Raw genomic sequence first — 25,398 nt, 5'->3', positions numbered from 1 at the left:
CACTGATGTTTTCCATAAATAACGGCTGGAGAGTAACAGGTTGGATGACACATGAGGTTTGAGCAGTTGGAAGCACAGTGAGGGGTGTGTGTGTGTGTGTGTGTGTGTGTGTGAGACCACACTAATAACGGCTGATCTGTGGACGACACACACTCCCCGTCTGTCTGTCTGTCTCTCGTTCAAGCTGCCGATGGCAAACACTGAAATGGCAAGTTAAAAACTAACGGTCTCGTTTTCTCACGGCCTCACAACGTTCTGACATTTGATTCTGTGTGTACGACAATCGTGAAGCGTTAAAGTCAACGTGAAACACATTAGCAGCTCGTTCTACTTCTGTTATGTGCCGTAAAACAGGATATTTTAAAACCATTATTCGCTATTATCGTCGTAACCTTCAGTTTATTAAATAAGTGTTTAGAATATCCTACAAAAAGTCTAAAACAGGGATTAAATAGTTAGACTATCGCAAACATCATTTCGATGTGACGTCAGTTGAACAGTGATCTCAGAGAACGTGCAATGATGAATCGTTGAGTTACACTGCAAAAAAATGTGTATTTTAGTCAGTATTTCTGTCTGGCATCTCGATTTAAGAACGTTTAGATATTTGTACTGGAAAACATTTACCGATGAAGCAAAATTACATGATTTTTCTTTAATTTTTTAATGAAAAACATTAAAATAAAGTTAGTTTACAAAAACAAAAATCATCCAAAGTGGTCAGAAAAAAAACTTTATTCAACATTATGCAAGATTATTTTTCTGACCTCATTGGACGATATTTATTTTAAGCCCAAATTAACTTAATTTTAAAATATGTTTCATTAAAATCATGTAATTTGATATATTTTTCATTAAAATCATGTAATTTTGATGCATTTCAGTAAACAAGACTTCATATCTGAAGCTCTGAATATCAGTAAATGTGTCTTGAGAACGTTTAGATATTTGTACTGGAAAACATTTACAGATGAACCAAAATTACATGATTTTTCTTTAATTTTTGAATGAAAAACATCAAAATAAAGTTAGTCTGTGCTTAGAACAAAAACAAATATCATCCAAAGTGGTCAGAAAAAAAACTTTATTCAACAACATTAAGCAAGATTATTTTTCTGACCTCATTGGATGATATTTGTTTTTGTTTTAAGCTCAAATTAACTTAATTTTAAAATATGTTTCATTAAAATCATGTAATTTGATATATTTTTCATTAAAATCATGTAATTTGATATATTTTTCATTAAAATCATGTAATGTTGATGCATTTTCAGTAAACAAGACTTCATATCTGAAGCTCTGAATATCAGTAAACGTGTCTTGAGAATGTTTAGATATCAGTACTTGTAAAACAAGACAGAAATACTGAGGAAGAGCATCATACTTTGCAGTGTAGATCCAGAACGTGTAGTCTTTGAGCTCGTGTTGACTTTAAGGCACCCTTCGCTGTCCTCCGGGTTTAAATAAGTTACAGTAATTTCACACCGCCGCTCCACCTGCCCCGAAATCAACAACTAGCGATCGATATTTGTTCATTAGTAGAGCTACACGACAGGTAAAGGTGACTCAAGTAGTACAGTATAAATGGCATCGTAACAAATGCATTTTAAAGCACAGCCAAAATGTGCGGAATAACAGTTTTTCACATTTGCTGAAAAAGAGTAAGTGCTTTTCCACATACAAACACCGATATTTTTGGCAAAGGTACAAACGGATGTCGAACACGCGCGCGTCTCCGTTCGCTGTTGACTGGTTTTGGTTTGCGAGTACTAAACCTGAAAACGGTGAATAATGCGCACGCTCCTGTGCGACGTACCACCGAAACTCAACACAATAGGAAAGCAAATCGACAAAAAACAGAAAAAGAAGCACAACAATACGAGTGGATCACCATCTGTGTGGCCTAACAGCATACTGTACAAAGTTCAGGACATTCTCTCAGAATGGGATGTTTGTCTTTGCTCTGCGCTGATATTAGAGCAGCTTCTTCTAGTTCTCAGGTGCAGAGTCGGCGGATAGGCTCCGCCCCTTCTGCCTGTCAATTAGCGTTAGGACACGCCCACTAGTGGCCGTCGGAGTGGTCGTCTGAAGACCCCGCGTTGTGGATCCAGTCCAGGATGATCAAAGTCATGCTGCAGATCATCACCACGATTCCCATGATGAGGAACAACAACGCCTGAGGAGAGCGAGAGTGTGATGAGAGTCTGTCATCCTCAAGAACACACACACACACACACACGAGTCTCTTACCCCGATCTTCTGCACAGATCTCATGGACTCCTTCTCCACCAGGCGGATGTAAAAGGCTGAAGGCAGGATGAAGATCAGCATAGCAGCAGCGGACGCACCTGCAGAGACACAACATGAAGTTAAATATGATAAACTCGTTTCAGAGAGTGGACAAGGCAATGTTTATAACTTTAAGTTGAAGTACTAAAAAATTAATAAAACTATATTGTGAAAAAATATTTTTCAAAGTTGTAAATAGAGTTGTAAAACAAACAATAAGTTTAATTTTTAATATTTTAAGTTGAAATATTAGCGTGTTTAACTTGAATAAAACTTATTTTATTTCAGATAGTTGACACTAATTTTTGTTTAAGTTTAAGTACTAAAATAACTAAAATGGAAAATACAATTAATAAAACTATATTGTAAAAAAACATTTAAAAAAAATTGTAAATAAACAAGTACATTTTTTTATATTTTAAGTTGAAATATTAGCATGTTTAAGTTGAAATCAAACTTATTTTATTTCAGATAGTTGACACAAATTTGTGTACTAAAATAACTAAAACGGAAAAATTAAATGATTAAAACTATATTGTGAAAAAATATCTTTCAAAGTTGTAAATAGAGTAAATAAACAATAAGTACATTTTTTATATTTTAAGTTTAAGTACTACTAAGTAAAGAAGTAAACTTATTTTATTTCAGATGGTTGACACTAATTTTTCTTTAAGCTGGTGTACTAAAATAACTAAAATGGAAATAAAAATGTATAAAACTACTGTAAAAAAGTTGTAAATAGAGTTGAAAAATAAAAATTTAAATCAATTTTAAATAATTAGAAAAAATCCTATTTCAGTCTTTCTACTTCAAAACTTCATGTTTAATTCAATGTGTTATTTGGCATTTCTTTGTAATTATTTGTGAAATTTACTCGCAACTTCTGAGTGAAAATTGCTCAAATTGTATCAAAGTAAAACATTTATACACAATTTGTTTGTGTATATAGACGCACAACGAAATTACTAAACTTTCAAAATAACGATGAAAGCCACAAATAGTATATAAATGATACAAAAACGGCACATCACATCCTGTGTTCCACCTACCGATGAAGCCGAAGATGTCCCTGATGGTGGGAACGAAGATGACGAGGATGTTGACGCAGACGAGCAGGGCGACGGTGATGCCGATGTGACGCGGCCAGCTGAAGTCTTTAGAGGCTCCGAGCAGCTGGTTAACTGAGGTGCGGATCTGAAGCAGAGAACACACACCTGACATCAGCACACCTGCAGCGTGTTTGTGTGTGTGTGTGCGTGTGTGTGTGTGGAATACTCACTGGGAAGAGAACCACGGGCACGGTGAGCGTCACGGCGGTCAGGACGGCGAAACGCACGATCAGAAGCACCACGTCGAAATTGTAGACCTTTGAGTAAGTGTGCAGAAGCTCGGGTTCAACGGCCACTGCCAAACACAAAACACCACAGCTTTACTTCACACAGCACTGACATCGTTTTATGATTATAGTATACATTTTTGTTTTTGTGTTTTTGGCCTTTTTTTTATTTTTTAATATGTATATATTTTCATACATTTTAATCAGTTTTAGTTGTTTTACTACAAGTTGTAAATAAAAAAATAAATAAAAATGAGAAATGTTGCCTTGGCAACTAGTTTAAATAAAATGTACCTTTTAAAATATAATTTTGTAGTGTTTTGGGCCTTTTTTAAATATATGTATATATTTTAAATACATTTTAATCACTTTTCATTTGAGTTTTTTAATAACATAAATAAATGAAAAAAAGCTCTAAACTAACTAAAATAAAATAAGCTCTTTTAAATATCTTCCATTTCCATTATAGTAATCTGGTTGTGTATTTGGTTTTTAGATTTTAAATATGTATATATTTTTTGTTATTTTAGTAAATAAAATAAGTGTATTTATGTTTTAGTTTAGTAACGTACATGTATTTTTGTATGATTTAAGTCACACTGCTCTGAATGGTGAAAATCCCATTTTATTGTCAACAAGAAGTTTGTGCAGAACATCAAACAACTCATCCCACAAAAATGTTTATTTTTCCTTCGCTGCGTCTGAGAAATCCCCCCCGTTACATAACATTTCCAGCTGAACGTCTCTCACTCGTTCCCGAAACGTAAAAACATGCTGGAGGTTCAACGCTGGCCTGCAGCCGGATCAATCCGAAGCCATTTAATGGACACACCTCCGTTTAAAACAAACAGCCTCAATGTACATTTCCCCCCAGTGTTGGACTATCACATGTGTCGTAATGTGTTTTGTAAGCCGTCCAGGCTCTGGTGTGTCCGTGCGTGTGCGTTCTCCTCACCGTTGAAGGTCAGGTATCCGAACAGTGCTGCCAACAGATACATGATAAACATTCCCAGGAACGACACGTTTGCAACGTTCTGCATCTTCCTTCGGGAACGACTGCAGATGGAAAGTTAGAGAGAGAGTTAGTTAGTCACTCTTGATAACTATAAATCATTTACTTCTAGCTTTCTTAAAGAGGACCTATTATGTTGTTTTCTATGTTTAGTGTGTGTAATGTTGCTGTTTGAGCATTAAAACGTCCCTCCAGCGGGAGTTATTCTCTATATCAGTGTTTCTGAACAACACACGTCACAATATTCCTCATTATAATAATTAATATGCAGAATAAAGGGGCGGGGCCTGGTTGAGTTTGTTAGTAGTGTGTTAAACTGGCGGTTATTGTAAGAGGCGGGACATTTCCCAAACACACTCGAAGCGCTCGACCAATCACAACACACTGCTCCAGCCGACCAATCAGAGCAGAGTGTGCTTTAATGTGTTTTAATAGAGACAGGAACTACTGACAACAATAGAGGATATGGGGAAACCTGTTCTAGTAGAGCCCAAAAACAACATAATAGGTCCTCTTTAAATATTTTATATTCAGGTGTAAATGTTACTCACTCTTTGAGCTCCGCGTACATGGGCAGGATAGCCGGGTGGCACACAAACGCAAAGGTCAAAATGGGCACCGCATACACAGTCTAAGACAAAACCATAAAGTTAGATCACCACCACACACTCCTCTCACTCAAATGCAAATATCCCAATGCAAATATCCGTGTCGTACCTGTGAGTTAAAGACGAAGTACTTGGGTTTGCAGCACTCTTCTTCAGTGGCGTTGACCTGCGGCTGAGAGACGTTCACTGTGATGTTAATGAAGTTCTCAGGTAGTGGACACGGGATCTGGAACTTCTTGTAGATCACCTGGAAAACAAAAGCAGGAAGGAGCGCCTCATCAGACTAACAATAGCAGCTCGAGTGACACTCTTGCGCTCATTTGCATGTGTTCATTAGCATTTTATGATCAATATCTCAGTACTCACCACAATGACGAAGAACACCATGCACAGCAAGGAGAAACCACTAGTGTAGCCTAGATAGCCTGAGAAGAAACACAAACACAAACCATGAGGATCAGCACAAAACACACATCTTCAGTCATATATATATATATATTTCTATTTAATTTTATAATCATTTTAGGTAACACTTTATTTTAAGGTGTCCGTGTTACATTGTACATGTACTTACTATAGGGTTAGTTGCATGTAATTATGCATAAAGTAAAATATGTACATGTGTAAAATAAAGTGTTATCTAATACTCATCTTAATTTTCTTTGTGCAAAATATAATCCCATATTAATTTTGGGGTAAATTATGGTTTGTGAGTTTCGCTGTCCTGCGAGCACACTTACTTACCGAGGTTTTTAAGCAGCGAGAGAGGCAGAATGATGCTGACGGTGACTATGAGAACCAGGTAATCTCCATTAGTGTACCACGCGCTGCAAAACACATCACAAAGATTGATATCAGTGCTGAGGAAATAACACGCAGCTGTTCTCACACATCCTGTTTCAAAAACACATTCTGTGAGTGTGTTTGCGGTGCTTCAGTTCTGTCTGGGGCCGTGCATCATGTTGTTTTGTGTGCAGGGGCCTTTGGGCTCCATGTAGAGGTCTGAATCTTAGATGTCAGTGTTTGTTGTATTAGGTCACTGTCACAAAGCTCTCAATCGACGTCTTTGAACAGACGTTCAGTTCAGTCCCCCCCGGCCGGACAGCTGTACAATGAAGCGCTCACACTGTTCTAAGCAGCGCTGAAAAACATTCCAGTGCAACAACAACAACATCAGCCTGTGCGATCTTACTTGTCATTGGTGTCCAAGAAGGCCTTAATGACGATGGGCAGCTCGTACTTCACGATGTAGAGGTAGCTTGCCATTGCTGAGATTAAAAACAGAGTTCGAAAACACTTTAGTGCCGTAAAAACCAAACCAAACTCAGTGTTATCTGCACGTTCACACTACTGGTCGTACCTCCAAAGTTCTGCATGGTGATAGAGCAGGACGCTGCCAGCTTTCCTGGAATCCCGAAGGCTTTGTACCCCAGCTGTTCGTACACCATAGAACCTGGACGGAGCGAGTCAAGGAGTTAAAACTCACACTTATCACAGGTAAAAATAGAAACATGCTCACAGTATCACAGAGAGAGACGCTAACCTCCTTCATTGGCCGTTTTGAGCAGCAAATGGACCGAGTACAGGGAGAAAATGGCCACGGCGACCAGCAGGATCCTACAGGAATGAACAAAAACACAAAGTTGAAGTCTCAAAAACTGCAATTGATTAGATTGCTAGGGTTTTATTTTCATCACAGATGGGACAAACAAACACATTGTGTGCACAGAAAGAGCTGGAATATCCCAGCTAACAGGGAACGTTCTCTCTAAGTTATGAACAAACGTTTATTCAAAAGTTATCTGGTCTTTAATAATGTTCTCTCAACGTTAGCACAAAAACATTTGAACGTTCTTTTTCTGACACGTTCATCTAAAGTTTTTTTTTTTTTTTTATGTTACTTGTTTTCGGGGTTTGTTCAGAGAATGTTTGAAAAATGATAAAATGGAGCGTTTTAAAAAACACATTTTGAACGTTCAGAACTTAGTGGGGATGTTAGCGAAACGTTGTTTTTTGTTAGCTAGGATGCATTAAGAAAACCAGAAAACTCATGTTGACTTTAGATGTGAAATGATTTGTCCATGTAGACAAGATGGCGTCAACTCAAACCTAACGTTTGCTCGCCCGACAACTGGACATAATGGACTCTCTGTAATGCGTCACGTTACAAACACACACCCACACAAACGCATGTGTTCATAACAGAGGGAGGTGACTATGGAGATTAGACCTGATTATATTCTCACACACTCACTGATTCCACTGTCTGCAGCTCGACTGATCCCATTATAACCTGCGTGACCTTCAGTAGATTTCCATTTCACGTGCATCACATTTTTACTATTTTAGCCCATTCTTTAACCTAACAGTAAATCTTTCCCTCCACACACTTCAATTAAACCAGCCATGCCCATTTATTTCAATGCATTTCCTGGTTTAAACTCAAATTCTAGTTTAAAATCATTCGGATTAAATTGTCCACGTTGATTTATCGGTCACTGGAAATCCCATTTCGGTTAACCAAGAAATCATTTAAGTCATTCTTTGATGGATGATTTGGCATCCAGACGGATAAACAATGCAGTATAACTCCACTTGCATCCATCACTTTTATATAACCAGTGGAAACTCACACATGGCTTTGTTTATAAACACTAAGAAGAAGCACGACTTCCATTTACTTCATTGATCAGAGCCGAACTGACCGACTCAGATCAGCTACGGTAGATTTATTTACACCAACCAGAACAATTATCCTAATCAGGTCATTTGCAGTCCTGTAAATTGTGTACATACTCACTTTCAGCTAACAAAAATATGAACTTTCATGCTAACTCTTTCAAACCAAACTAGAAAAGCGGGTGGTAACCAGGTCTGGTATCGGCTCATGCAAATGTGCATGTAAATTTTTTAAAACTGAGATGTTTTTGGGAGTTCGTATGAGGTGAAGCAGATCCAGAAGAAGCTCCTCAATACTCACACAAACATGGCGATGCCAGTATTAGCCATGGCATACGCAAGTCCCAGTATTCCGCTTCCCATGATGGCGTTGCCCAAGTTAAACACTGACATCCCGAACGACGCCGAGCCATGACTCTGAAAAACAAGAACAGCGATATTTATAATGTGATGTTTAAGTGCACTATCCGATTAAACCTCTTAAACCTCCAAATGAACCACTTACATATTCAGCTTCAAATTTCTTCTTGCCCAAATGATCAGACAGGAAGTTCTGACTTTCGGCGTCCACGTCGGTATACTGTATTCTGTAATCAAATCAGTGGATTAGAAATGCTTTGTTTTATTCAAGTTAACAAGTGACTTGTCTAGGTCAAATGATGCAGGTTTTACCCGTTGAGGGGGACTTTGGAGGGACAGTCTTGATAACTTGTGTACTCGCTGTTGGAACTATTGCTGTCCATGTCTGGAGCGATGTTAAAACGACTCATCTTTGGATTTGCAGGGTCTTTGTTCATCCTGTAATAAAAAAACAATGATAGTCTTGAAAGGATGTATGTTTATCTTGAACATTGTGGTGATTAGTGTTGGGGATCCAACCCATGAGGCTTTAATTCTGTGTTTGTGTAAGAAATTCTCATGCAACTGGTTTGACTGATATTATTCACACTTATCTGTGTAGTTGGTTATTGCTTCTTTTTATATTATGTCAACTCAAATATTAGAACAGCACTCAATAAACACATTTTACAATGGTGTTCACAGGAAAACTTGTGTCCCCAGACATCTTTGAACGATCATCAATGCGCGCTCCACTCCCTGCGTTCAGCAAAATGCGCGCCCCCGCAGAGGTCATGTGACCACCAGACAGAGCCGAGTGGAAAATTACAAACCGGCACAACAGATCAGCACGCGCTGCGTCCGCCGCATCGTCATAAACTATTTATACCGACGTCTGATCAGTCTATATTTATATAATCTGAACAAAATGATTAAACACCACAATTAGGATAATTATTCTATTCGGGTGACTCGTTTAAATGATTTAAACCGATTCTGATGACCATTTTAGACCTTGAAACGTAAACTAACATGTTTAATTTCCATTTAAACTCTCAAATCATATAATTATATACGATCAAATTATAATGATAATAATGCATGAATGACAAAAAAGATGCAGATGCTCGGAGTGTGAAGCAGACGCCCCCGCGTTTATCAACAATCACCGGTCAAACTAAACGACATCACCAATAAAAAACACACACCAATAAATCATGTAACGTTCGATAAGTTAATTTAACATATGCAGCTGTTGACAGAGTTTTCCAAAATATTAATGTTTTAAGGTTATTAGAGTTGGACAGGCGTAACGTTTAGGTGTGTTTGTTTGACGAATGAATGAATGAATTCCTTTTAAACGGATGTGTAGAAAAAATGATGAAACACGAATGAGTCACGTCGTAAAAAATGATCTGTAGCAACATGACAAACCACACCAAAATTAATAAAAAAATATTTTAAAAAAAAGAGAACAGTGTGATTTGGATAAATAAAATAAAAAACGTCAGAAAATCGTAAAGCTTCTGAAACAAAATAATGTCGAACCGGTATATGAAATCTTACCTCAAGAATTAAAAGAAGAAAATCCGTTTGAATGGGGAGGGAAAAAAAAAACAGCAAACCCTCCCAAGTCGTGAAGAATTTTTCCAGTGATCAATTACAGAACCGATAACAATTGATCCTCCAGGAATGTACCGTAATAGATAACCAATAAATATGAATTATCATAAATATAAACACTGTAATAGTCTACTTATAAACCCTGCAATTTGTAATACTAATATTATTGTTGTAGATAAACGGAGATGTCCTCTGGGCGCGTCCGTATCACTGTCGTGTTCTGATGCTGCTGAATGACGGTTTATATTCCAACGCCGGTCGCATTGCATCAGCCTTCGGAAAGTGGGCGGAGCCTCTGCGTGGATTGTATACAAACACTGAACACAGCCTTCCAGCCCGTACTGACCGACCCGAGCGAATATCTTTCCGTGTCTCGGGAAGGCGTTCAACATCATAGTTTACCGGATTAAACCTTTAATATCACAATTGTTTCTCCTAGACGGCACTGAGAGCAAATGTAGAGTTTCTCTTAAAAATAAAGAGTTTTCATTGAACGTTTCAGTGAGAAGTTCTTAAAAGAACCATTTTCTTATTGTGAATAACATAAAAACAATCAACATTCAATGAAGGTTCTTTATGAAACCATCAATGCTAATAGAGAACCCTTCAGTGATCTCACATTACAAATAAAATACCTCAATATCACCTTTCAAGACCAAATTATCTGAGCTTCTGTCCACATTCATCTCTGTACGCTGGTTGTCCCTTGAAAAGTCATTGCTGTGATGTCTTAGTGTTTCTCAGTAGACAGAAATTAGATTAAAATGAGTGAAAAGAAGTAATGTATATGTTTACTATGCGTCAAGGATTGACAAATTTATATCTATGTTTTCTAAGACATGTCATTAGAAACATCTAAGTTTGAAAGAAATGTAGAACTAAAAAAATAAATAATAATAAATCATGAGCAATGAAAGATTTGCGCAATATAATATTCTGCGTGGTCAAGGAGAATATCTTGGGGTCTACATCTGTGCGAATCCATTGGAATTATTAGGAGGAATGAATGTTTTCTAAATTGTGGTCTAAAAATGACAAAAGATTTTACTTCAGAGAAACCACAGACACAGGCCACAACCCACCCTTGTGCCCTACATTACCCAGACATCAGGTTGCTGCTCAGATTTAACTAATTTTAGTCTCAAAAGGTTCCCCCTAAAATGTGTTAGGAGAAATAAACATAATTTTTGTCAATTCTTGACATACAGTAAAAGTGTAGACGCTCCTCTTACAGGTGAAACTCGAAAAATTGTGCAAAAGTTCATTTATTTCAGTAATTCAACTTAAAAGGTGAAACTAATGTATTATATAGACTCATTAGATGCAAAATGAGATATTTCAAGCCTTTATTTGTTATAATTTTGATGATTGTGGCTTACAGCTTATGAAAACCTTTCACAATATTCAAATTTTTTTAAGAATTTGGGGTTTTCATAAGCTGTCAGCCATAATCATCAAAATTATAACAAATAAAGGCTTGAAATATCTCACTTTGCATGTAATGAGTCTATAATAATATATTAGTTTCACCTTTTAAGTTGAATTACTGAAATAAATGAACTTTTGCACCATATTCAAATTTTCCCAGTTTCACCTGTAATGTAATTTCTGTCTACAAATAAACAGTAGACTTTTCTAAAGGAGTGAATAAGATCATGAAACCACATGACTATGATGCCGAAAAAGAGGAGCCGTGAGGAATTTTCCAAAAAGAGGAACTTCTAAACAAGTCGGGAATGGTTCGCCCCGCACTGCTTTGGGTCACTGCAGACAAGGGCAACGAGTTGAGTTTGTTGTTTCACTCCCAGCATAACTCAAACGAATCACTCGCCTGACCACCTTCACACAGAAGTTGTTCGTCACCCCCCCACCGATCGGCCAAATCCCCCAGTGGAAGTGGAGCAGGGCCGTACGGGACTCCGGTCTGCAGTGATTTACCCTCGGATTAAAGGCCACGGCGGTCTCTGAGCTGGACTTCACAAAAGAACACGGATGCTGGAATGTCTGTCCCATTGAAACGGGCCGTGGGCCCCAGGCGACGCCCCGACTCCATAGGTAAGACTGGATCAACAAAAGCATTTTTCAGTCTCCACACTGTGTGAAAAATGGACGGAAGAAATCCCAGCTCTGCTTTTGAAACGATATGAGAAATGGCACGCTTTCCATACAAAATATGAGTACGAGTACACAGGCAAATTTCAAAAGCGTTAGTTCACAGAACAGCTTTTCAATGTTTTTTTTAAATGTTTTTATTGATTATGTTTATTTCATTCATGGATATTTTTCCAACAAAACTTACTTCATCATCCTCATATATATATAATTTATAAAACCATGAGGAAAAGGAGGCAGGGTGAAGAATATCTTATATTTCCTGCCCCCTCAAATGTAAATCCATTGGAATGAATGGTTTCTGAAATGTGGCCTAAAAATCTTGATTGAACTAATGCTTTTTTTATCAGTTATAATGCAAAAGAAAACTATGTGAGCCATTTTATCAAGTAAACGAGTTTGCATCTGCATTTAAATTTTATAGTGTTTGTTCACACTTGCAGAACAAGATTTACAATTTATTCAAATAGCTTTTCAATGTAATCTGGATTTCAGAATGAATGGTTTCTGAAATGTGGCCTAAAAATGTTAATTGAACTAATGCTTTCGTTGACCAATATCAGTTTTAATGCAGAAGGAAACTATGTGAGCCATTTTATCAAGTAAGAACCTTGCTTATTAAGTTAGAAGATAAACAAGTTCAAGTCCTGCAGAACAGGTCAACAGATTTTAATGCATTCATTCAGATAATACCAATTTATTGTGAATCCATTGGAATAATCTGCATTTCTGAAGTGTGGTCTCAGAGTTCATGTTCCTCATTGAATGAATGCTTGCACTGACCAAGATCATTAAAAATGCAGAACCCTTTTAACCTCTATTATTGGCAATAATCTCAAACAAACATTTACTCGGCCTCATGTCAATCCAAACCTGACTTACTTTCTTCTGTGGAGCACATTTTTTGTTTGAAACGACATGTTTTATTTTATTAAATGTTTTTGGGTGGTGGTGGGGGTTATGCATCTTTAAAGGAACACGCCAACTTTTTGTGACTTTAGCTTATTCTCCGTATCCCCCAGAGTTAGATAAGTCCATACACACCCTTCTCATCTCCGTGCGTGCCGTAACTCTGTCTGACGCACCCACCGCTAGCCTAGCTTAGCACAAAGACTGGAGGTAAATGGCTCCAGCTAGCATACATTTTCCTATTTACATGTTGTGATTTGACGCCATTAATATTGTTTGTGACCTTGTTATTTGTACACGCTGTGACTATACAAATCACAGCATGTAAATAGGAAAATGTTGGCGTTATTTTGTCACTTATTGGGAGCAGTATGCTAGCTGGAGCCATTTACCTCCAGTCTTTGTGCTAAGCTAGGCTAGCGGTGGGTGCGTCAGACAGAGTTACGGCTCGCACGGAGATGAGAAGGGTGTGTATGGACTTATGTAACTCTGGGCGATACGGGGAATAAGTTAAAGTCACAAAAGTCTGTTCCTTTAAAAGGCGTGTTCCTTTAAGATAAATTAAATGTTACCAAAATGATCTCTTGCATCTCATAGCTCCAAATTTATAATTTTTTCCAGTAGACCTTCAGAACATCCTGGAAGGTTTTCTGCAAACTTGAGATGGGCAGCAATGTTTTTTCTTCAGGAAATCAGTTTCTCTCTGATAACCTCCCACGAACACTGTTCTTGCCCCGTGTTTTTCTAATGCTAGACTGGCGTTATCATGTGTCGTGATATCTTAATTCTGTGTCACCTGTTGGAGGTTTTTACAGTATACCATCACACCCTTCTTTGTAGGACGTCCCGTCCCATGGAGAGGTATAGTGGTGCTAAATTTCTTCCTTTGGTAAACTATCTGCCCGACTGTGGACTAACAGAGTCACAAGTATATAGAAATCCTTTTGCAAAACCCTTTTCCAGCCCTCTGAACCGGTTCACCTCTTCTCCTGAGCTGAAAAAAGCAGGTAACTGAAATGTTTAGTGTGTGAAAGGGCAAACTAAACCCATGGCTTTTTCTGAGCTGCAGCTATAAATCAAACATCTTGTTCTGTAAATACTCGAGGGAGGTACTGTGTTTACCCATTCGTTCAGGTATAGGCTTTTGGTTGATTTCTTTTATTAGCCCGAATTATTACTATCCTTTCAAATCAAACCTGGAAATGCTAAACTTTAAATTCGTGATAGCTAATTGCGTTAAAGTCCGTCATCCCCTATTGTGCTAGTAGTCGGCGTGACGAATGGCTTGGAATTTCTTCCAGGTAAAGTTCGGAAACTCGACTACATTGCTGAAATGAAAAGAAAATTAAACCGTAAAAGGAAGGTTCATGCGTATTTCTTGGTTTTCAGAGCACGGGGGTCCGTGAGAGAGAAGACATCCCGCCGGTCCCCTGCTGATCAGGGGTAGAGTTCGGCTCATCTTCCCCCGGCTCCTGGCTCACTCTTATATAATCATTTTATCCCCTCGAATTAAACAAACAGCCGCCTGCTGTCCGCACTCATGGGAACCTGCGGAGAGTCAGACACGAAGCTCACGCTATGCACATCTCAACAGCAAAATGCCTCATAATAATACCAACAGTGCTGGAAATCTGTCGGATGGATATTATGAAATATTGGCCAATTATGACTATTGGCATTGATGATTCAATAAAGAACCTTTAAATAGCTTTTTTTTTGCATGTTCATCTTTCTTTAGTGTGTAATGTTGCTGTTTGAGCATGAAAACGTCCCTCCAGCGGGAGTTATTCTCTATAATCAGTGTTTCTGAACTCCTGAAACGCCTCCATTGTTGTCTCGAGTTTCTTCCGGGGAACGAACACGTCACAATATTCCTCATTTCAATAATTCATATGCAGAATAAAGGGGCGGGGCCTGCTTGAGTTAGTTAGTAGTGTGTTAAACTGGCGGTTATGGTAAGGGACGGGACATTTCCCAAACACACTCGAAGCGCTCGACCAATCACAACACACTGCTCCAGCCGACCAATCAGAGCACAGTGTGCTTTTCAGAAGGCGGGGCTTCATAGAGGCAGGAACTAAACGGGTGTGTTTCCCGAAAGCATCGTTAGTCAACTATGGTCGCAAGTTACGTCGTTATCCACAGTTCAACGAGTCGTTCTAACGAACATTCGCAAACAGCATCGCAAAGTTGTGTGTTTGGAACGACAGATCTCGACCTGTGGTTAGAAGCAGAGTTTAATTGTTTGCCTGACATGTGGACTTAATAAATCCTTATCTTGGGCAAAATAAGCAAGCTGACAATCAGAACAATCTTTCATTTCGAATATGTACAAATTTCTTTCTATGTCCTCTAGTTTGTCAAAAGAATGGACTGCAATGGATGGACCAACAACAATAATCAGACACACCTGGATTAATCAGTTTGTCCAATAATGGCAGACAGGAAACAAAGGAGCTGGCTAAAGTTCAGGAAGTAGTGCAGCTGTGCATAAAGTCCATTAGCCTAAAGCACCATTTTTGAAGAATGTGCTCTGGTGCGTAAGAACGAGCCTATGATTGAATCTAGAAATAAAGCTAAATAAAAATGAGAATTAGCCCTCAGATGCCATTTCAGTCATTTATAGCAAACAAAGCTGGCATTAATTCAATATAAAACGGATTAATTAAAAGAAGTTATTACTTCACCACCTGCGTGGCATCATTACCCAACGTGGTTGAACAACCAATCTGCAAACAACAAGTTCAAAAACATTCAAGCATGACTTGTTCTACTAGAACAATGGTCTCAAACAAAGTTTCTGAAGTGCCACAGCCCTGTGCACAGTTTCACTCCAACTCACGTATACTTGGAAGTTCTTGTAGTAATCTTGAAGACCTTGATTAGCTGGATCAGGTGTGTTTAATTAGCGTTGAACTCTACAAGTCTGTGGTCCTCCAGGAACTGAGTTTGAGGCCCTGTTTACACGAGAACGCTCGCGGGTGAAAACGAAAAAAAATATTTTATCGGATGTGCCTTCCGTTTACACGGCGACGGCGTTTTTGGGGCTTAAAAACGCACAAAAGTGAAACCACCCTCCAGAGTGGAAATCTTAAAAACGCTCCACCGTCGCGTTCCCGTCTAAAGGGTAAAAACGCAAAAGTCTGCTAGACAGTGAAGGCGTCGCGTACGTGTTTACGTCACAGGCATGCGCCAGTACAGGAAAATAACAAAACATTATCAAACTAAAATATAGCATTAATTTCATTGACACAAACAAAACAAAAATCTGTAATTTTTAAACGACACGCGCAGAGCGCCGAGGGTTAAAACATCAGCTTTACCGCATTAAACATGAAAACTGTGTCAGCGTCTCTTTCACTTTCAGTGCTCCACACTGCCACCTAGCCGCCTGGAGTGCACACTACATCCAATCTCACACACTTTTGCGTCACCATATGCACGCAGATTTCCCCCCCATAACGCTCGTCTAAACGCAGAATAAAAAGTGATAACGCAACGCCACTTTTGCGTTTTCTCTTCAGATCGTTTCCGTGTAAACATAGCCTGAGACTGTTATAGTGTACAGCCCAAAAACAAAGAGCCCAAAAACAACATATTTGATGCTTGTGGTAATTTACACCACAAACCCTCCAAGTAATACTGACTAAAGTCATGATTAAAACACAGCGATTCTTGAGGGAAAAAATAGGGCATGGGGACGTTATACCAGAAAGATAATGGTATACGCATGTCCTCTCGCTCATGGACTCGCATTAAATATAGTCTGCACACTATCATCACATCTGATGGTGTTATGTTTCCGCTGCGTACAGCTGTGGCAGGAGGCTTTAGTGTGTTTGTAACAGAGTCATTAGACCGGAAAACAAACGCTCTTGACACAGACAGGAAGTGAAACTGTGAAAATATGTGCATTTCACTGAGCCTGATGTTTTGTGCAGCCTGTGTTGTTGTGTGTGTTTCTGAACACCAAGCCAAGCTTTACACCGAGTTCGCAGTAGGATGAGATCTGAAATATATTTAAGGCCAATGGGTTATAGGAGGTTTGCAGAACTACATCATCAGAATCTGTGAGTATAAATTTCAATGTGCGAATGCTTAAAAACCCAAATAGAAAGATAAACCAGCATGATGGTCCAGGCTGGTTGATGCTGGTCTGACTGGTGGACTAATATAATGCGAATGATGCATATTCGCCAGCAAAACTAAACCAGCATCCAAAATATCATTCCAACACACAAAACATAATATAATCCAGCCGTCCTGCAACTTAAACTGTACAACATGGCGCTAGCAAAGCCAAGGTCATGGGTTTGCTTACTAGTGAACATTGTAAGCCATCATAAGTTAGCAGAACTTTAAAAAATTAGTTAATCAGCCGCATTATTTTTTTTTTTAAGATAACAAGCTCAAATATTAGTTTCATTCCAATTACCAGAAATGTTTTTTAATAGTTTTAGTTAACGATAATAACCCTGCCTGGTCCTAGTGAAGTACATCACCACCACCACCACAACGCCAAGAATGTAACCACAATGAGCCATGACATAAATCCAGGGAATTTTCCAGATGAACAGCAGAAATTAGCCAGGGAGGAATACGGGCATCTTTTGATATGAAGCTTTGGACCTGTAATCCTCTTACATCTGAAAGAGCCTTGAATTCCTGGACCTGCAGGAGTAGCTGAGACGAACCTCTAAAACGGCATCAAAACTTTCCATTAATATTGTAAAAGACAACCCGGATCCAAAGCATATGAACCCCGTGACTTCTAGAGATTGTGTCTGCGGAGAACGGGATTACAGCGATCAGAGAGAATCAGAGATCGGGATTCCTGGATAAACTGTCCTCACTGGCACTGCTGTACATGAGACGCACAAAACTCACCTCAACAGACTAATAAAACATATGCCATCATAATATCCTGTTGGGAGATTATTGTATAACAGGAATGGAGCGTGATTTAAATCGCAACGCCAAACATCTAAAGTGCATTCCCTTAATTCCCGCAGGAATCTGAATATGGTTATAAAATATCTGTCGGCATGGTTTACAAACACACATAACTTGAAGAACAATGTTACAATTTCCTGTCCAGGGACATTGGGTTTTAAAGAGACGGAAGTGGGAGGAAGAAACACATGCCACAGCTCTGTCTCACACTGCATTACCTCACACTATTGACCAAACATGCGGTCACATGCTCTACAATATATAGTGCAACAGTGCCCATCTCCTTTTATAGCGCCGTTGGTTCAGGAAGTATTAATTCTCCTATAGACTCTTTTAAAAAAAAGTCTTCGTTAAAGAGTTAAAGCCATCACAACACTACAAACTTTGATTTGAGGCAAAAGACTATACGAAAATCTGAAAAAAAATATCTGTCTCTATGAAGCCACTCTTTCTGAAAAGCACACTGTGCTCTGATTGGCCGGCTGGACCAGTGTGTTGTCATTGGTCAAGTGCTTTGAGCGTGTTTGGGAAATGACAGCACTAAAATGACTAACTGGAAATAAACTAAAAATAAAATTAAAATAAACCAAAAAGCACAACGAAATGACTAAACACTAAAAAATGCTGGGTTGTTTCAACCCAATTTTGGGTCAAATATGGACAAACCCAAACGTTGGGTTAAAAATGTAATTTAAAAATTCAACCCAACGGCTGGGTTTGTCCATATTTTACCCAAAATTACCCAAAACAACCCAGCATTTTTTTAGAGTGAACATTTGACTAAAATAAAATATTAATAAATATAAAATTCTAGTTGAAAACATGGTTGTATAGAGATCACTTTGATTTATCATCAGCTACTGTTTCCCCAATAGCTACTTGTAATATTTTATATCAAATGTGTGTGTTTCAGTGTCAGTTATCTCTTTGTGCACAAGGACAAAACCAGATTGGCGTCATAAAGTAATAAAGACCAGGTGCTGCTCACACAGATAAAAAAGGGCTGTGTTTCATTTTCATCTGAATCACATGACCGCGCAGCCCAGCCCATCCCGCCCTTCCCGATGCATTTGGGAAATTTCCATTCCCTGTTTTGCTTTTCTCAAGGTTATGTTTGGTTACAGCGACGCACTGAGCGTCTTTCAGCCTCTCTGTTTTTATAATGCAATGATCACCCACGGCCCAAAAGAAGACGTGATGTTACTGTCCTGTTCTCTAGATAAATGTAAAAAAACGCCCACACTGGGTCACACTTAAGCCTATTATACAGGACTGTGGATTAACTGTGTCTCTCTCTTCCTGTTAAATGAGGCCAAACACATGAACGCCTTGATCAGATGCTTACTGTGACATTAAGTGACGGCTTGATCAGGATTCATCCCGCCTGTATCTCGCAGTCTCACTCTGGGAATCTGAGCGGTGCAAGTGGAAGATGAGATTTAAAGGAACAGTTCACCTAAAAATGACCATTTATCCTCAAACTCAAACATGTTCTCATTGCTCTTCGCCATACAGTTAAAACATGAACAGTGCATATTATCATTTTTTTCATAGACAAACATTTCCAGCTAATGAACGACAAAAACATCGACAGCCGATCAGAATCCATCCTGCTTTAATGAGCCATTTAAAGCGTGCAGTCGATAAAACTGCAGCACGCTTATAATAAACAGAATATCGTCCGCTGGTGTGGATGCTAATATAGTTATCGTTCATGGAGTGAACGGTACTTTAGGTTTGTTTTCAGCAGGAATTCTCATATTTCAAGCCTTCTGAAGCCACATAATAGGGTTATTTACTTTTTATGTGGTCCTGAACTCTGGCTGGTTTGACTCGGGCCATACAGCAAGCCTTAGAAATTGCATAGCAACACCCTGGCAACCACTTACAGGTGAAACTCGAAAAATTTAAATATCGTACAAAAGTTACATTTATTTCAGTAATTCACCTTAAAAGGTGAAACTAATATATTATATATATCATTACATGCAAAGTGAGATATTTCAAGCCTTTATTTGTTATAATGTTTATGATTATGGCTTACAGCTTATGAAAACCCCAAATTCAAAATTAGAATATTGTGAAAATATGCTTTTCATAAGCTGTAAGCCATAATCATCCAAATTATAACAAATAAAGGCTTGAAATATCTCACTTTGCATGTAATGAGTCTATATAATATATTAGTTTCACCTTTTAAGTTGAATTACTGAAATAAATTAATTTTGCACGATATTATAATTTTTCGAGTTTCAGCTGTAAGTTGCATTTTTGCATAGATAAACATTTTCTATAAAAAAAAAAAATAGTCTGGTGGCATCTTGATATTAGCTTTACACCATGTACACCATTCTGTTTTGCCCACAACTTTAAAATTAATTTCCACATATATTTTATTTATTTATTATTTAACGCCATATCCACATCAATGGCTATATTCATGGCATAATCAAATTTTAAATGAATCATAACACTTCAATAAACGGTATACAATAATTTAACAATCTCAAAAAAATAAAAATAAAAATAAATTATTATATTTTCCAAGGAGAAACGTTTGTAAAAATGTCCAATTTCTGAATAAAAGCATTGCCTAATGTTGTTTACAGAAGGACATTCCGATAAAGTACGCAAACAGGCATTCACGTGAAAACAACGGTTAGATAATAACTTGACCACAACCTTCAGATGTTCCTGCCAGTTTCTGTAGGTAATCAATTAATGAATCAATGACCATCATTTTCTGTTATGTGACAGTTTGTGACTAGAAGAACATCTCCAGGTGTTCGTTTCTCCACTACCAGAACAGCAACATACCAAAATACTCAATCGTTTTTTACAGTGTAAAAGTACGATGTGTTCCTGCACGTTAACCGCAAACAAATATTACACTCTGTACATTCAGGTGCGTTTATGCTTCTGATGTTGGTCATAATTGTGATTCACTGCTGGAACAGGGAGCAGAGGGAGATTCTATGAGTGTTTCAGAAACAATGCAGTAATTTTGCACTTGAATGTTAGATGTTTGATTAATGTGTTTCATGCATGGGTGCCAAGTGAGGCGTTCAACCCTCTAGCTCAGGTGTGAGTTATTGACATGGCCATCTAATCAGAGGTTGGAAAGTGAGGAGAGAAACTCAGAGAGGTGTTTAGTCACACAGATCACGTACATGACAAGACATAAATGATGCCTCAAACCAGTAAAAATACAAACAAGGAACACAACAAGCACAGAGATGAAATGTGGGTGCAACATTTTTTTTGTTAAAAAGTGAAGTGAAAGTGACAGGTAGCCAAAATAGGGTGTCCCATACTCGGAATTTGTGCTCTGCTGCATTTCACCCATCCAAGTGCGCACACACACATCATTGAGTATACACACACACACACACACACACACTGAGAACAGTGGGCAGACATTTTTTCTGCGGCGCCCGGTGGAAAACAGTAACATTACAACAACAAAAAACTTAAAAAACACCCCAAAACTTACATTAATGAAGAACTTGAGACTTAAAGGTGGACTGTTGTCACTTGAGACCAACCACCCAGAACACTTAACGTTAGCATTAGCAACCAACGACCATCAACAACACTATAGGCCGCGTTAACACGGCCATTCACAGTTCGTTAATTACGTGACAACCTGAACTATATACGATAATATAATAACATTGTCCGTGTTTTTGATTACTTACAGAGACAGATATGTGCTGCGTGTCATCTGAAGGTTTTAGATTTAATCGCCGTCTTCCATCGGAGTTGCTCCAGTCAGTTTTGATGTGAGCGCGCGTTTATTGAAAGGACGTGTCGTGTGTCGCTTCAACTGTGAATAGTTTTCAGTGATATGGACGTCGCCATCTTTGATTTACTTCAGTCTTGCTGTTTTAAAATGTACACAAATATGTTTTTATAAATGTATGTTATAGATCTTAATGTGAACAACGTATCAGTGGTGGACGAAGTACACAAATCAGTAGCCAAACGTTACTCGAGTAAAAGTACACAAATATATTACACCAGTAAAATTAAGTAACGTTAGGCTTCAATTTTGCTTGAGTAAAAAAGTAGGCCTACTTGATTTTTAATGTAGGCTACTTAAGTATTAAAAGTAAAACTACTGACGAATGTTTATTTTGCTATTTTATATCCTCCATACTGCTCAAAATACGTATTGTAATATGTTTTTAAAAAATTACCTCATAATTTTTAATCAAAATTGTAAAGGCCTAAATGGGTCTTCCAGTGAAACCGACAGACTTCTCTGGTGTTGTATGCAGGACTTCTTCTTCTAAATCTCACCCCTGGAAGCTTGCTTAGATCTCAACTTTTCTCAAAATCAAATCATTCGGGCGTATACACTGAACAAAATGGCAACCTAAAAAATAAGCTAAGTTGCCTTTTGAATGGATAAAAACATTTTTTTTTAATAAGTCTGATGGCATCTTGACATTATCCGTACACCATTTTGTTTTGTTCACAACTTTAAAATGGATTTTTTCATGTATTTTATTTATTTATTATTTTACGCCGTATCAGCATCAGTGGCTGTATTCATGAAAAACTCAAAAGTAATACATTAATCATAATAACAATAACACTGAACGGTATACAATCATTTAACTAAATTATCTTTACAAACAAACAAAACAAAAATAAATAAACAAAACAACAATAAATGATAATATTTTCTAAGGAGATACTTTTGTAAAAATTTCCAATTATTGCAATTTCTGATTAAAAACATTGCCTAACATCGTTTACAGAAGGACATTCCCATAAAATACGCAAACAGGCATTCAAATGAAACCAATAACAGAACCACAACCTTCAGATGTTCCTGCCAGTTTCAGTAGGTAATCAATTAATTAATGAATTAAAGACCATCATTTTCTGTTCTGGGACAGTTTGTGACAAGAAGAACATCTCCAGGTGTTGATTTCTGCGGAACAGCAACATGCCAAAATACTCAACTGTTTACAGAGTAAAAGTACGCTGTGTTCCTGCACGCTAACCGCAAACACAAACAAATATTACACGTACATTCAAATGTGTTTATGACGTATTCACTGGGTTGGGGGGGAATGGTAACCAAAAAATGATAATTGGTTTTTCAATTATGACTAAAAATATTGCTGAAAATGCATTCATTTATTTAAAAAAAAATCCTTTTAATGGGTTAAATCAAGTAAAAAACAATAAACCTTTAAGGTAACAATCACCACAGTGTAGCATGAGTTTTGCACCAGCAAAAACATTGTGCAAAAACAACAAAAATATTGTGCAAATTACCTAAATACCCACTTACAAAAAATTAGTTCAAAGTCAGTGACAGATTAATAAACAAATGCATCTTAAAATGACATTCATCTTCATTCAAAAGTTCCTGAGTCAACCTGACATGGCCGTCTACGGCTCACGTGACCTGCACTGTTACTACAGGTGAGGCGCTGAGAGTCACCCAGAGAATGTGTGTGTGTGTGTGTGTGTGTGTGTGTGTGAGAGAGAGAGAGAGAGAGAGAGAGATAGAGCGTGACAGTGCAAGCTTCCCTCATGCATGATGTTGTGGGACTAAAATCCCCTTAGTCATAGTGATCCTATTCATAAATGAACCATTAACGTAGTATTGATAATTAATGATTGATTCTCTTTTGCTTCAGGGTGCAGCTTTTACACTGGACGTGACACAACACAGTACCAACATTATTTATTATACAAAAGTCAACAAAAACCTACAAATCAAACACAGAAATCTGTTCATATCTTCACACGGTGAACGGAAACTATATTCAAAATATTGTATTTAATGCAAAGGTAATAAAATACAAAGTATACTGTAAAAAGATATACATAAAATACAGATTATTGGAGTACTTTTTACAAGAAAATACTATTTTAGTCTACTTTAAAATGTCATGTTTGATTCAATCTGTTATTTGCCGACTTTATTGTCAAATGTACTAGCGAGTTTTTCAAATTCTGACTTTTTTTCCCAAATTTTTAAGAATGAATATATAAAACAAATCTTTTAACACGTCATCACAGTCTAAGAAAAGCTTCCATATGGAAAGTAGTGTTATTTACTAAATGTCTCCAGTGTCGTGACATTTCTCCTCACTCGACGTGTTTATTGAGTGTGTGTGGGTCATTTTCGGTGAGCTTGTACACACACGTCCTCTGACACGCCCTGGAAATGGAGGAAACACAATCCTCACATGACGTCATCATTGGTCTCAACACTACATTCCCTGTGGATCGGGATTTGTTGGGTCATTTGTGATGTAAATTAAGCTTTCAGTCTGGCACAGTTAACCCTTAAATACATGAATGTTTCGCATATCATTATTACATATTCGGGTCTTTAGTGACCCGGATGTATAACTAATGCGGATTAATCTATAAATACAGCAATGGTATAAAACTCTTCTGATATTTTAATAACATAAAATAAAATAAAGCATATTTCGTTATCATAATATTATTATGTTATTATGACATATTATCATTATACTTCTGATAATATTGAATTTCACTTCAATTATTGTTGCGTAAAAAAAACAAACACTATTATATACCTCACTAGCGACTCTATACACTTTTTACAACAACAAAAAATGATCAGAAAACATTATTTTCTAATTTCAGCTGTTATAATATTTATAATGAATAGATTGAGAAGTACGTAAGGTTGATAGTGACCTCGTCCCGGGTGGATAAAGACCCGAGGCAGGCGTTTTAAGGGTTAATGTGTGCCAGTCGCACTACATGACTCATCAAACACCGTTAGCATGATTAAAGCACAACTCACGCACTGCAGGTATAAAGCAAACCAGCTCAGCACAGATCACATTCATTCCACTTGTGAAAAAATGCCATTTTTCTTGACTAATTAGCTTAATAACAGGTGTGGTTTTAATCAGGCATCACTTTACAGGCCTCAGAGCTTCATCTCGGATGAGTGTAGCATGAATAAAGGGATTGTGTGAAGATAATAGAGGGGAAGGATGTCTTTTGCAGGTCATTATTAGGGTTGGGTGCTACTTTTAGAGGATTTATCAACTTCCGGACATGAATCTGCCCATGAAATGAAATGCCACACTTTGCTTTCCTGTGTTGACATGTCCTTTTAAAAGAAGGAGTCTCCACGGGATATAAAGGCTCTTCCTGGTCACAATCTTTGCAGGACGTCCCATAGGAATGACCATACGAATTCCCTGAACGAGGGCGTTGTCAATCTAGACAGTGTTTAATTGGACAAAAATGCATCTGTGTGTGTGTGTGTGTGTTATGACTCAGCAATATCTCAAAAACTTGATTCCTGCTGACTTTACACAATGTTGTAATGCTGAGATGTTAGAAACGCACAGAACTGCCATTCTACTCAGTTTTAGCTTCAATAGAGCATCTTTTCTGTGATGATGAACAACGTTATTATGATCCACAGACAATCCTGGTGTTTTTTCAGTCTTGTGTGAGTCTGTAAATGTTCTAATACGGCAGTAAATCCTATTATTAGCCTAATCAGAGAGAGAAAAAAA

At 37.7% G+C, this 25,398-nt stretch overlaps 1 protein-coding gene across 2 annotated transcripts; it reads right to left on the bottom strand.

Moving 5' to 3' along the window:
• Window positions 1–555: 555 nt before the first annotated feature.
• Window positions 556–21,735, bottom strand: slc38a2 (solute carrier family 38 member 2). 2 transcript variants are annotated; one of them, XM_079622290.1, is made up of 16 exons: window positions 9,830–10,246; window positions 8,597–8,722; window positions 8,430–8,511; window positions 8,226–8,341; window positions 6,789–6,862; window positions 6,606–6,698; window positions 6,438–6,513; window positions 5,990–6,072; window positions 5,612–5,670; window positions 5,355–5,492; window positions 5,189–5,268; window positions 4,581–4,681; window positions 3,569–3,693; window positions 3,339–3,483; window positions 2,251–2,348; window positions 556–2,176 (listed from the first exon to the last, which is right to left on the bottom strand). In XM_079622290.1, the coding sequence occupies exons 2-16, from the start codon at window positions 8,719–8,721 to the stop codon at window positions 2,063–2,065; spliced, it is 1,509 nt and encodes a 502-aa protein (XP_079478416.1). In that variant the 5' UTR covers window position 8,722; window positions 9,830–10,246; the 3' UTR covers window positions 556–2,062. The 2 variants fall into 2 exon arrangements, with proteins under 2 accessions (XP_079478416.1, XP_079478415.1); XM_079622289.1 differs by lacking the exon at window positions 9,830–10,246 and adding an exon at window positions 21,559–21,735 and having other exon boundaries at window positions 853–2,176.
• Window positions 21,736–25,398: the final 3,663 nt, after the last annotated feature.

The sequence above is a fragment of the Phoxinus phoxinus genome, assembly GCF_949152265.1.
Source record: "Phoxinus phoxinus genome assembly, chromosome: 9".
Taxonomy (NCBI): Eukaryota; Metazoa; Chordata; class Actinopteri; order Cypriniformes; family Leuciscidae; genus Phoxinus; species Phoxinus phoxinus.
This window is presented reverse-complemented; position numbering and strand designations above follow the sequence as displayed.